This window comes from Strongyloides ratti, scaffold srae_chrx_scaffold0000004 (assembly GCF_001040885.1).
Source record: "Strongyloides ratti genome assembly S_ratti_ED321, scaffold srae_chrx_scaffold0000004".
In the NCBI taxonomy this organism is placed as follows: Eukaryota; Metazoa; Nematoda; class Chromadorea; order Rhabditida; family Strongyloididae; genus Strongyloides; species Strongyloides ratti.
Window position 1 is genome coordinate 161,623 of NW_020171512.1, and position 14,360 is coordinate 175,982.

The 14,360-nt window shown below is 19.6% G+C and overlaps 5 protein-coding genes across 5 annotated transcripts; 4 read left to right on the plus strand and 1 right to left on the minus strand.

Moving 5' to 3' along the window:
• Window positions 1-656, plus strand: SRAE_X000203200 (Hypothetical protein; the record flags this gene model as incomplete). Its single annotated transcript, XM_024643207.1, has 4 exons — window positions 1-210; window positions 262-369; window positions 424-540; window positions 600-656. The coding sequence occupies 4 exons, from the start codon at window positions 1-3 to the stop codon at window positions 654-656; spliced, it is 492 nt and encodes a 163-aa protein (XP_024499503.1).
• Window positions 657-3,277: 2,621 nt separating this feature from the next.
• Window positions 3,278-5,294, plus strand: SRAE_X000203300 (Hypothetical protein; the record flags this gene model as incomplete). The annotated part of the gene is made up of 4 exons (XM_024643218.1): window positions 3,278-3,594; window positions 3,634-3,784; window positions 3,823-4,864; window positions 4,909-5,294. 4 exons carry the CDS (start codon window positions 3,278-3,280, stop codon window positions 5,292-5,294), a joined length of 1,896 nt encoding a protein of 631 aa, XP_024499504.1.
• A 478-nt stretch (window positions 5,295-5,772) lies between these two features.
• SRAE_X000203400 (PAN-1 domain and Apple-like domain-containing protein) lies at window positions 5,773-7,100 on the plus strand (the record flags this gene model as incomplete). Its single annotated transcript, XM_024643229.1, has 5 exons — window positions 5,773-5,803; window positions 5,845-5,957; window positions 6,005-6,577; window positions 6,627-6,923; window positions 6,978-7,100. The coding sequence occupies 5 exons, from the start codon at window positions 5,773-5,775 to the stop codon at window positions 7,098-7,100; spliced, it is 1,137 nt and encodes a 378-aa protein (XP_024499505.1).
• A 738-nt stretch (window positions 7,101-7,838) lies between these two features.
• SRAE_X000203500 (PAN-1 domain and Apple-like domain-containing protein) lies at window positions 7,839-9,617 on the plus strand (the record flags this gene model as incomplete). Its single annotated transcript, XM_024643240.1, has 3 exons — window positions 7,839-7,911; window positions 7,950-9,089; window positions 9,145-9,617. 3 exons carry the CDS (start codon window positions 7,839-7,841, stop codon window positions 9,615-9,617), a joined length of 1,686 nt encoding a protein of 561 aa, XP_024499506.1.
• A 239-nt stretch (window positions 9,618-9,856) lies between these two features.
• SRAE_X000203600 (G protein-coupled receptor, rhodopsin-like family and Globin, structural domain and GPCR, rhodopsin-like, 7TM domain-containing protein) lies at window positions 9,857-12,206 on the minus strand (the record flags this gene model as incomplete). Its single annotated transcript, XM_024643252.1, has 5 exons — window positions 9,857-10,691; window positions 10,738-10,937; window positions 10,993-11,659; window positions 11,743-12,005; window positions 12,054-12,206. 5 exons carry the CDS (start codon window positions 12,204-12,206, stop codon window positions 9,857-9,859), a joined length of 2,118 nt encoding a protein of 705 aa, XP_024499507.1.
• Between the last annotated feature and the right edge of the window lie 2,154 nt (window positions 12,207-14,360).

A 14,360-nucleotide genomic window follows, 5' to 3' on the forward strand; every position in this document is an offset into this window, starting at 1 on the left:
ATGCCAAATCGACGACTTTTTTTACTTTTTTTATATACATGTTCAATTACATTAGCATCATTACTCTTTTTATGGTCCGGTATTTATTGCCAATTTTATCATTGTGTCATTGATAAGTCAGATAATCCACAATCACGAGGTTTTAGTAACTTATTTTCAAATGAAGATTTAATCACAAGTGATCCAGAAAATATTACAGATTATGTTCCTGTAAGTTTTCATTTTTAAATAAATATTTATTTTATATTTTATATTTTTTAGACATTATCTTTAGTAATTTCAATTTTATTATTAATATCATCTACAACATGGTTTATTAACAATACCATATATAAGGCAACTGAATTTATGAGAAATTATAATTGTCTTGTAAATAAATACAATTAAAAATATTTAAAATTTAATTTTTTTTTATTTTTATAGGAAATGCCTTCTGCTGTCTTTTCTTCTCTGTTATCTGGTGTCTGTGCTGTTGTAGAAATTCATTATACATATCATGATCAAAGTACATATTGGGGAGAAAAATGGTCATTTCCTGCGGTAAGAACTTTTTTTTTTTTTATTTAACATTATTAATCTTTCTTTTTAATTTAATTTAGACTGCAGCTTCATTATTACTTTTTATTCATGCCGCTATCGTTTTTGCACTAACATAGTAAATGTAATTATATATAAAATTAATTTAATAATTAATTAAAAGCAAATAGTTCCAAATAATAGGACTTTTATAATTTTTTTCTGCAAAAATCATTCATTGATACGCTTTTATTATTATATATAAATAAATTTATTAATTATTTTTCTTTGTTTTTTGAAATTTTTTTTTATTAATATTTCAAACTAGTTAAAAGTTGATTTATTTTTGATATTGATCTGAAACTTTTTTAAAAATTTAATTACTTTAAAAATACTGTCAAACAATATATTCAACAAAAAAAAACAAGCAATATTTCAATTTATATATTAATAAAAAGAAACAAATAAAAAATATTTATAAAGGTTAAATAATTCAAGTCTAAAAATTATATATTCAATAATTACAAAAATACAAGTTTTTAAAATACGCCAGATTAAAAAAAATGAATTAAACAAGATATAAATTTAATCAAGATTTAGATAAATTTATATAAAAAGCCAATATATATATATTTTTTTATTACTATGATAATTATTTTTAAAATTATTATATGTAAAATAATTAAAATAAAATATTAACATACATAAGTTCAATATATCGGAAAAAAATTTTTTTTTCACTATCATGGCACATTCATTTTACATTTCTTTTCTATATTTACAGGTTATTAATTTTATTGGTATTTTAAAATTTCATTAATTCAAATTATATTAGATTATTATTATTCTTAAAATTTTAATTGTAAAATAAAAAATTTTTATATTTTAATTATTCTTTTATATAAAACTTTAATAAAAGGTTTAGAATATAAAGTATTAAGGAAAAATTTAGAAAACTAGAAATGTAATTTTAATAAAACAATAAGATAAAGTAAAAGTTTATTATAACAATAGTTGTAAATAATAATTTGTAAATAATTTAAAAATTTTTGCTTTCAAAAATGCTATTAAATTTTCTATTTCCTTTCTGGTCTGATAATTTATAGAATATTAAAACTTATATATAAAAACTTTAAGTTTTATTGGTATATTAAAATTTGTTCCAATTTTTATTTATTTAATTGTTGGCATCTTACTCATATGTATATCTTATAAATAAAAAATTTTTAAAATTTTTATACTTTAAAAATTTATGTATAAATATAATTTATAATTAGTTTTTTGATTTATAAAGAAACTAGTTTGTAAATTATTTTGAACATGTCAGGATTATCTTATAAAATCTACCTATACTTTATTCAGTTATTCAGTTATTTTGTTATCTTATTATATTCATTTTAAATCTTTTTAATTCTATTAGATGTACTTTTTTATATAAATTTACACTTTCTAATAATATAGGTTTCTTTTGTAACAATTTAAAAAAAGTTTATATTACAATTAAAATAAAATGATTAACCTTCATTTTTATTATTCAAATTCTCAGACATTATTTTAATTTCCTTTATATTTGTAGTAACTATCATTTTTATTTAAAATCATTTAAAAATTTCTTTTTATATAAAATTTTAAATTAACACATTTATATTAAATTTATTCATTATCAAAAATTATTCTTTTTTTTTAATTATATGTTCTTTAAAAATATCATGCAAATTAATTATGCATTTTTTTATAAAAACTTTTTTTTATTATATCATTAATTTCATCTTCTTCTTTTTTTAAAATTCTTTAATAATAGTTTTTATTGCCAAAAATATATTATAACTTTTATAAATCATTTGAATTTATATATTCTAGCAAATTCATTATAAAATTAATATTATTTTTTTAAATTAGGTATTTTATTACAATATATAACATTATAAAATATAGTTCAATAACAATCGTATGTATCATATTAGTCTTTATATTAAAAAAAAATATATGTCATAATAAAAATGACCATTCAACAATCTTATAATAACTTTTACTTTTTAACATTCTGTGTTATTTATAAATTTTTTTCAAAATTTTTTTCAAATTTCTTTACTATATAAATCATTTAACAATAACTTCAATTATAATTATAAATTATTTATAATAATTTTTTATTTATTTATATTTTTATTATATATTATATAGAAATAATGAAATATTTATAATTAAATGTTATTATATATTTTTTCAATTATTATATAAGGATATACATATATATATTATTGTAATTATTAAATAAAGTTTTACTTTTACAAGTTTTGTGTAAAAATTAATTTTTATATTTTAATAGTTAATTTATGCACAAAATTGTCATTTAATAACTTTCACTTAAATTAATAAATTAATTATAAATATGTTTATGACTATTTTCTTTGATTGGAATATCTTTACTGTCACTTTTATCAACATTCTTTTGTGTTCTCTGTTAAGAGGTATGTTTTGAAAATTATCAAATGTCATACCATCTTTTAACAATATACCACTTAAATAACCTGATCCATGTATTCTTTCGCAATTATTTTATTTCAACACATCGTATTCAATTCATTCAAGTCATTTGAAACATCCTTTATATCTTATAAATTAGACTTCCGTTTTAACTAGTAACTTTCCTATTTCTATTCAGCTATTTTAAATTTCATTAAAATTATCTTTTTTAATTATTTATTTTAATATTATATTTTATTACAAAATTTTTTATTTATTTTTATAGATATACTATATGTTGCCAATATTATTTTCAACATTTGTTCTCATAAATCTTTTTTTATCAGGATCATCTAATAATGATTTAAACTGTGATTTTAATACGGCATGTTGTTGGAAAGAATCAACACCAAATCCATTTGTAAATGATATATTGGCATCAGACATAATTGATCTCAACTGGTATCATAGAACATTTAAAGTTGGAAAAAGTAAACCACCACCAGCTAAAAATTATTTACTTAGATCAGTTGCTTCAAATACTACAGCTACTCCAATTTATCAATCATGTCCATTTTGTAGTGAAAATGGAATTGTTAATATTGAATTTAGGTAATTTTTTTTTTATTTGAATAAAATTAATTTATATAGACATTGGCAAAGCCCATCAACAAAATTTTATATCTGTTTTAAGGAAATCAATAAACCAGTTGAAAAAGAAAATTGTGAATTAGTAAATTATATTTTACAATCTAAACTTGTTGATGTTGAATTTGAAATTGAAAAAAAGAAAAAAACAGAGGTAAATAAAATTGTTATAGTATAATATAATATTTTTAGTTGGTATTTATGATATCAAATCCATCAATTTATTCTGATTCAATTGTTATGATTGATCATATTAATGTAAGAACTGCTTATTGTGGTCTTAATATTAAAACTTTACCAAAAATTGTTAAACAAGAAACTAAACAAATAAAACAACAAAATGATGATGTTTTTGTAGCACCAAAAATAGAAATACCTCATCATCTTACAGAAGTTATACCAGCAAAAGATGAAATTGAAACAATAACACCAAAAAAACCTATAACTCAAAGTGAAGGTAAAAAAATTTTAACTACACAAAAACAGGTTTCTCCCGAAATATCAATTTTAAATCCTTCTGAAAATTTAATGGCACATCAAATACCAGATAATAATATTAATTCTCCAAAAAAACCATATCAACCATCACAAATAGTTGGAAAAAAAACAATATCTTTAACAACAATACCAACTCCTGTTTTTACTTTTCCAACTTTACCCCCATCACTTTCTGCATTAACTGCAAATGGTGGAGGAATATTTTCATTGTTACCAACTTCATTTCAACCAATGACACCTGAATTTACAGGTTTTAATATTAAACCAAGTAAAGTACAAAAAGTAACAACAGCAAAAGTTTTAATACCAAATTTAGAAGTACAAAAAGTTGAAAATGACAAAATTTTAGATAATAAAAAAATTAATAATCTTGAAGCTAAATCAGCACCAACAGTAACATTACCAATAGATTCTAAAAAAAATAAAAATAATGATGGTAATCCTTTTGTTGAAATGTTTGGTAAGGAGTTTGCTGATTTCTTAGATCCTGCCTATGAAACAAATACTGATGAAGGAAAAGATAATAAAATAAATGAACAAAATATTTCTCAAAATAAGGTAAATGTTGGTACAGATAATGGAAAAAAACAAAATATTCAAGATGGTGTATTAGGTATATTTGATCCAAGAAATCAGGTTTGTAATACTATTGGTGGTTGCCTTTTTGAAAAATCACTTTGTTCTTATCATAATGTTCCTGACTTGGCGAATGGAGGAGAATTCAAAATTGCTACTGGTAAGTTAAAAAAAAATTTATTAATTAAATTTTATATATTTAAGTTGGAAAGTCACGATTTATTGAAGCAAGATTAAATCCTGGTCAGGTAGCTGTTTTTGAAAGTAATACAAATATGATGGAAGATCATGTTGTTATGTTTGATGTTCTTGAATGGGTTGAAGGTGAAAAATTAAGTGGTTGTTGTATTGTACCAAATCGTCAACCTAATGAAATGATTTGTCCTTATGAATCATCACTATTTCAGGGTCCAATAGAATGGAAGGGAGGACAAATGGTTTGCCCAAAAGGAACAACCATAATAATGTTTATTTGTGAAAATTATGGAAGGAATAAAGGTGTCTGTGCAATTGATAATATTCGTCTCCACAAAACATCTGATATATCAAGAAGTGAACCATGTCAGAAGGAATATTTAATGAATATATAATTATATTGCTGATTTAAGCAAAAAATGTCTCAATCAATTTCTACTTTATTATCTTTTATTTTTTTCTCAGGTTTATCATATTATCATACAAAAATGATATGTAATTTAAGAATAATATAATGATAATGTTTTTAATAATTTATTTTACCTTTATTTATATAATAAATTTTTTAATATTTAAAATATACCATAAATTTGTTGATTATTTTATAATTAATTGACCTTTTAATCTTCCCATACTGAAGTTGAAATTGATAGATTAGATTTATAAAAATAATATTAACAAATGTCATCACAAATCTGTATATTTAAATTTAAAACATATTTAGATTTAACAATTATTTAATTAGGGCAAAGTTATATTTAAATTGTTAATAAAATATATTACTCGACAATAAGAATTTATTATATTTGACAAAAATTATTATATCTAATAATATTTAAAATGAAGTTTTTTTTATATTATTTAATATTTTTTATGATGGCACTTGTAATGCCTTTAATAAATGGTAAATATAAAATAATTATATTTTTTATTTTTATATTATAGTGGAAAAATGTTTTGAACCACATTTTCATAAAGCATTTTCAAATGTCATTCCAATAGTTGAATTATGGAATATTCCAGTAGAAGATTGTCTAACATATTGTATAACAAATTCAGTAAGTTTTTTTCAATGTGAAAAATAAAATATATTTTTATTTATTAGGTGGAATGCCATAGTGTTGTTTATCATAAACATTTTTTTACTTGCCAATTATATAAAAATGACAATGAAAGTAATGATAGTAATAATTTTGTTTTTGCAAGTGGTCACAATTTTTTTAAAAGAATTTCTTTTACAAATGATTGTCAAACAAAATCAGCTAATAAAGATAAAAAAATTTCAAAAGATAATATTAAAAATCATTTTGATAGTAATGTATATGCTCATGCTATTAAAAGTGTACCTATTGAAGATAAGGCAAATATTATTTCAATTGAAAATCATGATATTCTTACACCACAAACAACAAGAAAACCAATTCAAAAGGCAAATATAGCTAGAATTAAAAATATGATAAATTTTAATAATAGTAGTGAAATTGTAACTAATTTAGATGAAGATAAAGATGAAATATTATTTTTTAATTCTCCAATCACAAAATATGTTTTGTCAGAAATTAAATTAGGATATTTTAAAATTTTTAATGTTACATCACTTTTTATTCCTAAAAATAGTAAAACAATTTTTGACATAACAGAGGAAGAGTGTTTACAAGCATGTACAAATAAAAATAATGTAAGATAAAATATTATATTTTAATAATAATTTTAATGAAATATTTTAGATTGAAGATAAAAAATCATTTTGTCAATCAGCTATATATAATAAAGTTAAAAAATTATGTATATTTTTAGATGATGATACAAAAGAATTTCGTAAATTTACACGATTAATTAAAAATGATGAAACAACATTTTTTGATAAATTAGGATTACCAATTAACATGGAATGTAAAAAAATTACACCAACATTTAATGTTTATATGAATAAAATATCAACAAAAAATGTTATCAAAAAATATCCATATATTGAAAAATTAAAAGATTGTGTTACATTATGTGCAATTGAATCATTATGTTATGTAAGTTTAAAATATTAAATTTTTTTTTTATAATTTAAAAAAAAAAATTTTTAGTTTACATCATATTCTCAAAAAACTTGCTATCTACATTCAAAACCAGAATTAAGTTCAGATTTTAAAAACGTTTTGGAAATTGGAACAAATTATAGTGTCGCTGTTGAAAATAATTGTATCTAAAAGTTATAATAATTCATTTAATAAGAAAAATTTTAATTTTTTTATTTATCATTTAATTACATAATATTACTAATAAATTTTAACATTAAATTAGAACAGTAATTTTAAAACTTTTAATTAAAGACCATTTAAAAATATTTTACTATATTTGTCAAGTAAAATATTTATCAAATGTATCAAAAATTATGAAGTAACATTATTTTTTGTATAACAGAAAAAATGTTTTATATTATTCTTATATTAATGTATATAAAAATTAGTTTTACCATTAAATTTCTAATAAAACATTTTAATAAAGAAAATTTTACAAATAGACATTAATTTTTAAATTCAGTTTTCATATCAATACCCGAGATTGTAATATTAAATGTTATTCAACCTAATAAATAGTATCTGATAATTTATTACATGACCCAATATTATAAAATTTTTCCGAAACATTTATGTAACAGTCTACAAATAGTTAAAATGTATAATATTTAATAAAATTTTATTTTTAAACCTTAAGTAACATTAAAATATATTTATATTAGCACTATTTATAGTGACCTGAAGATATGATAATTTAATAATAGTAATTATAAAGAAATATTAAAATCTTATGATTTTATATAATTTTTATTCTATTTTATTACAAAAGACATAATAATATATTATTTAGAATTTGACATATTATATATAAATAATTATACTGATATTTATTAACTTGTCGCTGTATCTCTATCAAATAAAAAAAAAATGATTAAATATTTTTATTTTTTATTTATTATAATTTTATTATTATTCTATAAATGTAATGCTACATCATCTTGTAAGTAATTTAATTTTTATATAAATATATATTTAAAGATGTTCAATGTTTTCAACGAATTGTTAGAAGATCAATAGATAATTCTCAACCAATTATGGAATTATTTTATGTTACACCACATAATTGTATTGACCAATGTGTTTCATTAACAGGAAATAATTTAGATGAAAATTCTGATTGTAAATCAATTGTTTATAATCATTTTCAACATAGTTGTCGTTTATATAATCATGATGGTAATACACCACCAGCTATTCTTCATCCAGCAAATGGATATGATTATTTTAGAAGAACAGCTTTTTCAGGACCATGTACTCCAATAACAGCTTATGAAATAAATTCACATGGAATATTGAATAATGAAAATTATAATTCACGTACTGCTGCTCAATTTAATGAATTTCAAAAAATGTATGGGTCACAAAATAATATGCATAGACCAAAGTTTGGAAAGAAATTAGATACTAATAATAAGGAACCATTGACCATTGTTGCAGCTTCTAGTCCTTTATTAAATTCTAATTCTCCAGTAGAATTAGATAAACAATCAAAGACTGAAGAAAAAACCAAAGTCCAAAATGATTTAATTAATAAAGATATATATAAATCTGTTCAACAAGTAAAAATATATCATTCTAATGAACCAAGACAAGAAAGTACTGGTGGTGTTTTTAGATCATTAAATGACGTCATTTCACCACCAAATAGTGCAAAAGATCTTGGATATATTAGTTCTAATGAAATATCTAAAGAAGTTTTAATGGACATAACAAAAAATGATAGTAGTTCTAGTAGTGTAACTAAAACAATGATAAAAAATAATGACATTTTAAAAATAAATAAAAATAGTAAAGAAGTAAATGAAGTTATTAAGAATGAAATAAAAAATTGTCCAACAACAATTGGATATTATGTTGTTATTGGAAATCAAATAATTCTTCCAATGCAATCAAATTCAAAAGATGTTGTTTCTTTTCAAGGAATTGACCAATCAAAATGTTCATCTATGTGTACATCTGGTAAAGGTTTAAATAATGAAGAAATACAATGTAGTTCAATTAATTATTTTCCAATCTCAAAAACATGTGAAATTTACAGTATTCTTGCTGAACCTCATGGTACAGGAAGTTTAATAGAAAATGATGATGTAATATATAGTGAAAAATTCTGCCTACCATGTATGTTATAACTTTTTTTAGTACATTATTATTTTTAATAACTTTTTATTTTTAGCATCATCAACTGAATGTCAAGAGGATGAAATATTTATATTACATGTTCAAAAAAAACTGGATACTAATATTATAAGTAGCACAAGTGCAAATAGTATAACAAGTTGTCTTGCATTATGTCTTAATAAAAAAAATTGTAAAGCAAGTACTTTTGATTCAAATAATAAATTATGTATATTATCATCTACTGATATAGGAGAATATACAGATTCATTAATTGATGGAGAACCAGGTACAGTTGTTATAGAAAATGGATGTAATTTAAGAGCTCGTAGAGCTAAAGTAAAAGGATCTAAAATATTTTCAACAGAAATTAATCAATCACATGAAATGCCATCTTCTATTCAAACAGATTTACAATGGACTAATTGGTCAGACTGTAGATATAAAATTGCTGGAAGAAATGTTAGAATAAGAACAAGGCATTGTGATATTAATTGTTCTGATGGTGGACTTCAATTAGAAAAATGCTAATATTTTTATTTTAAATGGTTTGTAGCAAAACTACATATATATACATATATATATATAAATATATCTGCTATCAAAATAATAATAAAAGACAAAAATATTATATATAATAAATAATATAAAATATTTTAGCAAAAATTTAATAATTCTAATAATTTTAAAAAAAAAATTTTAACATAATAATATGAATGTAACAAATTAATAAATTTCTATGAATAATTTTTGAGCTCAAAAATTCTTTATTATACATACATAATATTGACATCAATATCTTTAATTGAATCATTTATTTTATCATCTTTATCTTTTTCATCATTATTTCTTTTTTTTATTGAATATAAATATTCTATAGAAGATGGTGATGTACTGGTATTTTCAATACTTGATTGTCTTGATGATTGTAATGATTCTCTTGAACCTATTATAAATTTTTTACTTGATTTATATGTTGACATTTTATGAGGACATTGTGATGTTTGACTAATTTGTCGATAAAAATTATTTTTTCTAATAGTACATGAATTATAATTTGTTATTGGTAATGAACAGCTTGCTGTTGACATTTTAGCTAAATTTTTATTACTATTTATTGTAGAACCAATACTATTATGTGGTAATAAATTACCAGTCGATGAAAATATTACACCTGAACCAATACAACTTCCTTCACCTCTTTCCATACCATTGGCATGAGATGTTCTAACAGTTTCACAAACAAAACCATTTTTTAATTCATGTATAAGAAAACTTGAAAATTTATTAGCAACTAATAATTGTTCATTATGAATTTTTGAATGACTTTGTGAACATGTATTTTTTGATGTTGATACAACACACTCACATTCTTTCATCATTTTTCTAACTAAGTATCTTTTTATTGAAAACCAATCTTGCGAATTAATTTTTACTCTTTCTATATAATGAATCATTCCAACATGACGTAATTCTGCTCTAATTTTAACAAAATCATTTTTTGACATATTAACATTTTTTAATGTTGTCATCATACTTTCAATAAAACAACCAATTCTACTGCCAACAAATTGTATTTTAGGCATTTGTTCTAACTCTTCACGACTATAAAAATAATATATAAAAATATTATTAAATAATTAAAAATTACCTATAAAATTTTTTATCTTTTGTATCATGTATCAAACTTCTAATTAATAATGGATTATCAATTATTAATGTTATAAGAAGATCTTTACCCATTCCTGAAGCATCAATATGTGACCACATAGTTGTCAATATTTTTTTTTCATGATTATCAAATATTTGATAATCGGGAATACATTTAGTATTAAGAGATCTTGTATTAAACTATAATTATATATTTTATAAATAATTTTTTCATTAATATTATTTTTATTTATACCTTTGCGAACATAATCCAATTTGTTGAACTATGAAGTATTATAGCAGCAATATTAATTTCTTTTAACAATTCTAATGTTTCATCAGATATAATATCATTTTTTGTCCATCTAAGAAAGATAGTTATTAAATGAATAGCATTACATATAAAGAATTTCCCATTTAGTAATGTTAAAAAAAGTTGGCTTTTAAAACTATCATTCTTTAAACGTCTCTCATTTCCAAACAATTGAAGAGTAGTTGTAGATGTTTTACTCAATGACCGAAAGTTCGAAGATTTTCTAAATGGCATATAATCCATTAAATTTTCATTAGTAGTTATTTTATGACTATCAAAATTTGTATTGTTTATGGATCTTCTCAAGTAGTTATGACGATAATGTAAAATTTTAAATGTTAATAAAATATTTAAAAGTGGTGGAAATGGACACGTAAAAATGAGATCTATTAATATTCTTGCAAAAATAATATAAAGTACATAAGTATAGTCATTAAGTTTTATACTACTTCTTCCTGTTATTAAATTCAAACAACTCGAGTTTAAATTTTCAAAAATTGCTCTTGGGACATTGACAATAATTGATATTAAAGAAATTAATAAGCATATCCATATAGGATTATTTTTAGATCTTATACGTTCTTTGAAAGGTTTTGCTACTGCTAAATATCTAAAATAAAATAAAATAAAATTTTTATTATTATATTTTTTAGTATTTTATAAAAATAATAAATAATAAACAATAATAATAACCTTTTAGCTGTTATAACAGTTAACATCCAACTACTTGCTGTAACATAGACATCTTTAATTGGTTCAAATAAAATTGATAAAATATTTTTTATTGGATTTGATATTGTACTATTGTCATATTTAATGCCATCAAAATTAGTAATAAATTCATCTTCAACAGTATTTATATTTTTAGAAAAATTAAAAAAATTATAATATGAATAATTGGATGCATTATTAGTTACGATAAGTAATAAAATTGCAACATCAAATATACAAAGTCCCTTAAATATTAATTATTTTAAAATTTAATGAAATATTTTTTTACTCACATGTACATATCTTGATAATTTTTTGTGTTTTCTTTGGTCTGACCTTATAAGTGTATGAAAATTTCCTAACAATCCACATAATGATATTATAATAGATAAAAAAGGATACCAGTTAGGAAGAATTGATATGTAATCATCATTACAACTGGACATATTTATATATGTAATTTTAAAATCTTCTTAAAATTAAATTTAATATTTTTAAATCAATAGGGTATTATTGATATAGGTAAAATAGTAATGGCATAATCACTTAATTGCACTTCATTATATTACAAAGATTAATTATTAAAAACATTTTTTTTTTAAATAAATTAGCCAAACAAAAATTAATAATATTTTTAATAAAAAAAATTTTATTAAAAATTAATATAAAAAAAATAGATGTTTATAAAATAAAAATAATAAATTATATAAAAATTTTTTGTATTTATGTACTATAAAATTATAGTTATTTGGTTTAAAGATATAAAATTATTTGTTTTAAAAAATAAATAGAAATTTGAAATTAATATAATTATTAAAAAATATATTAAAAAATTAGGACAAATATTATATATAAGAATATTTTTTAAAAAATTTTTATAACAATTAATGACACTATAAAGCTTATAAACTTATTTAAAAAATATTAGTTATCTTAAAAAAAAATTTCTAATCTTTCATTTAAAATTTTCTGCTATTTGATAAATTATTTTTGCAAAAAATCATAAAGTATCTTTTAAATAACAAATTCATACCATGAAAATGATATATAATTCGAAGATTATAATTGAAATTATTTATAAAATAAAATAATTTATTAAACTAAAAAAATATGCTATAATTTATGTTAGATTTTGTGCATTTTATTCATATTATTATAAAATTTTAAAATGATAATTTATATTACTTGTACTTTTAATTAAATATAATTATAATTATTATATTTAATATTTGAGTTTAATAAATTAAATATTAATATATGTAAGATTTTTTTTTATTCTTAAAAATATTAAGTATTCTTTTATTACTAAAAACTAAACCATTATATGTTTTTTATATGGTTAAAAAGTTTTGTTAAATAAGTGGTAAAATTTTTAATGGCAGTAATTTAAGTTATATATTAAATAATTTTAAAAAAAATTGGATATATATGTATATATAATAGAACAAGACTAAAATGAAAGTAATAATATAAGTTTGTCAAAAAAAGAGAATAATCGGATTGCTTACAAACGTACTTTAATCAAACATTTAATATAACACCCATGATAAAATAATTTTGAGAAAATTGTCCAGAGAACATTTTTTCTAGAAACTAAATAGTTGGTTTTACAAAATTATAAATATGATTAAAAAACTAAATATCTTACTTAAACCACATAATAAATTTATTTGCAATATTTAAGAAACAATTATAATCGTTTTTTAGTATAATATTTAATAATTATTAATAAATATGCTTTTTTCCTTAAAGTAATTAAAGATAATTTTTCATAAATATATCATTTTAATTAAATTGTTTAAAAAATATTAAAATATTTTAATTAAATTTAAAAAAAAAAAATTTAATGCTATTTTATATTAACAGTCATGTCATCAAAAAAATTATTATTCTTTATAAATAAGAAAATTATTTTAAAATATAAAATATTTTGTCTGGTTAAAAATTAAAATAAATAAATAAAACTAAATATATATATATATAATTGTTTTATTAAAAAAAATATTACATATGATTAGACAAAATCATCATATATTTATTTTATCTTTTCAATATTATATAAATTAAACTATAAAGTTTTATTTTAAAATAAGTAAAAATTTTGCTTAAATAAAAGAGAATAGAATAATTAATTTAAAAATAAAAATTTAATTGAAAATATTTTGAATTTATTATTTACATATCATGCCTTAACAGAAACTATTTGTTGAATTTTAAATTTTCATATAAATTCAAATATATAATAAAATACATAATTACTTGAATATTAAATAAAAATTTTTAAAAAAAATTTAAAAATAAATGTAAATTGAGCGAGAATTTTTTTTTTATGCTTTTAATTTTAGATCTTACTAGACTTAATTTTAAGACCATTTCCTTTTTAAATGTAAATATTTTAGACTTTAAAATATTTTACTATCTTTTTTAAAAGTTTAAAATTTTCTTTTTAGAAAATTATTATTTTTATTAATTAAGACTTTTCTTTATCACATTTTTACAATTATTTTATAGATAATATATTATAAACATTAAATTAAAAAGGACGTTATTTAAAAAAAATTTTTTTCATTATATACGTTTATAGTACACCTTACTATAAG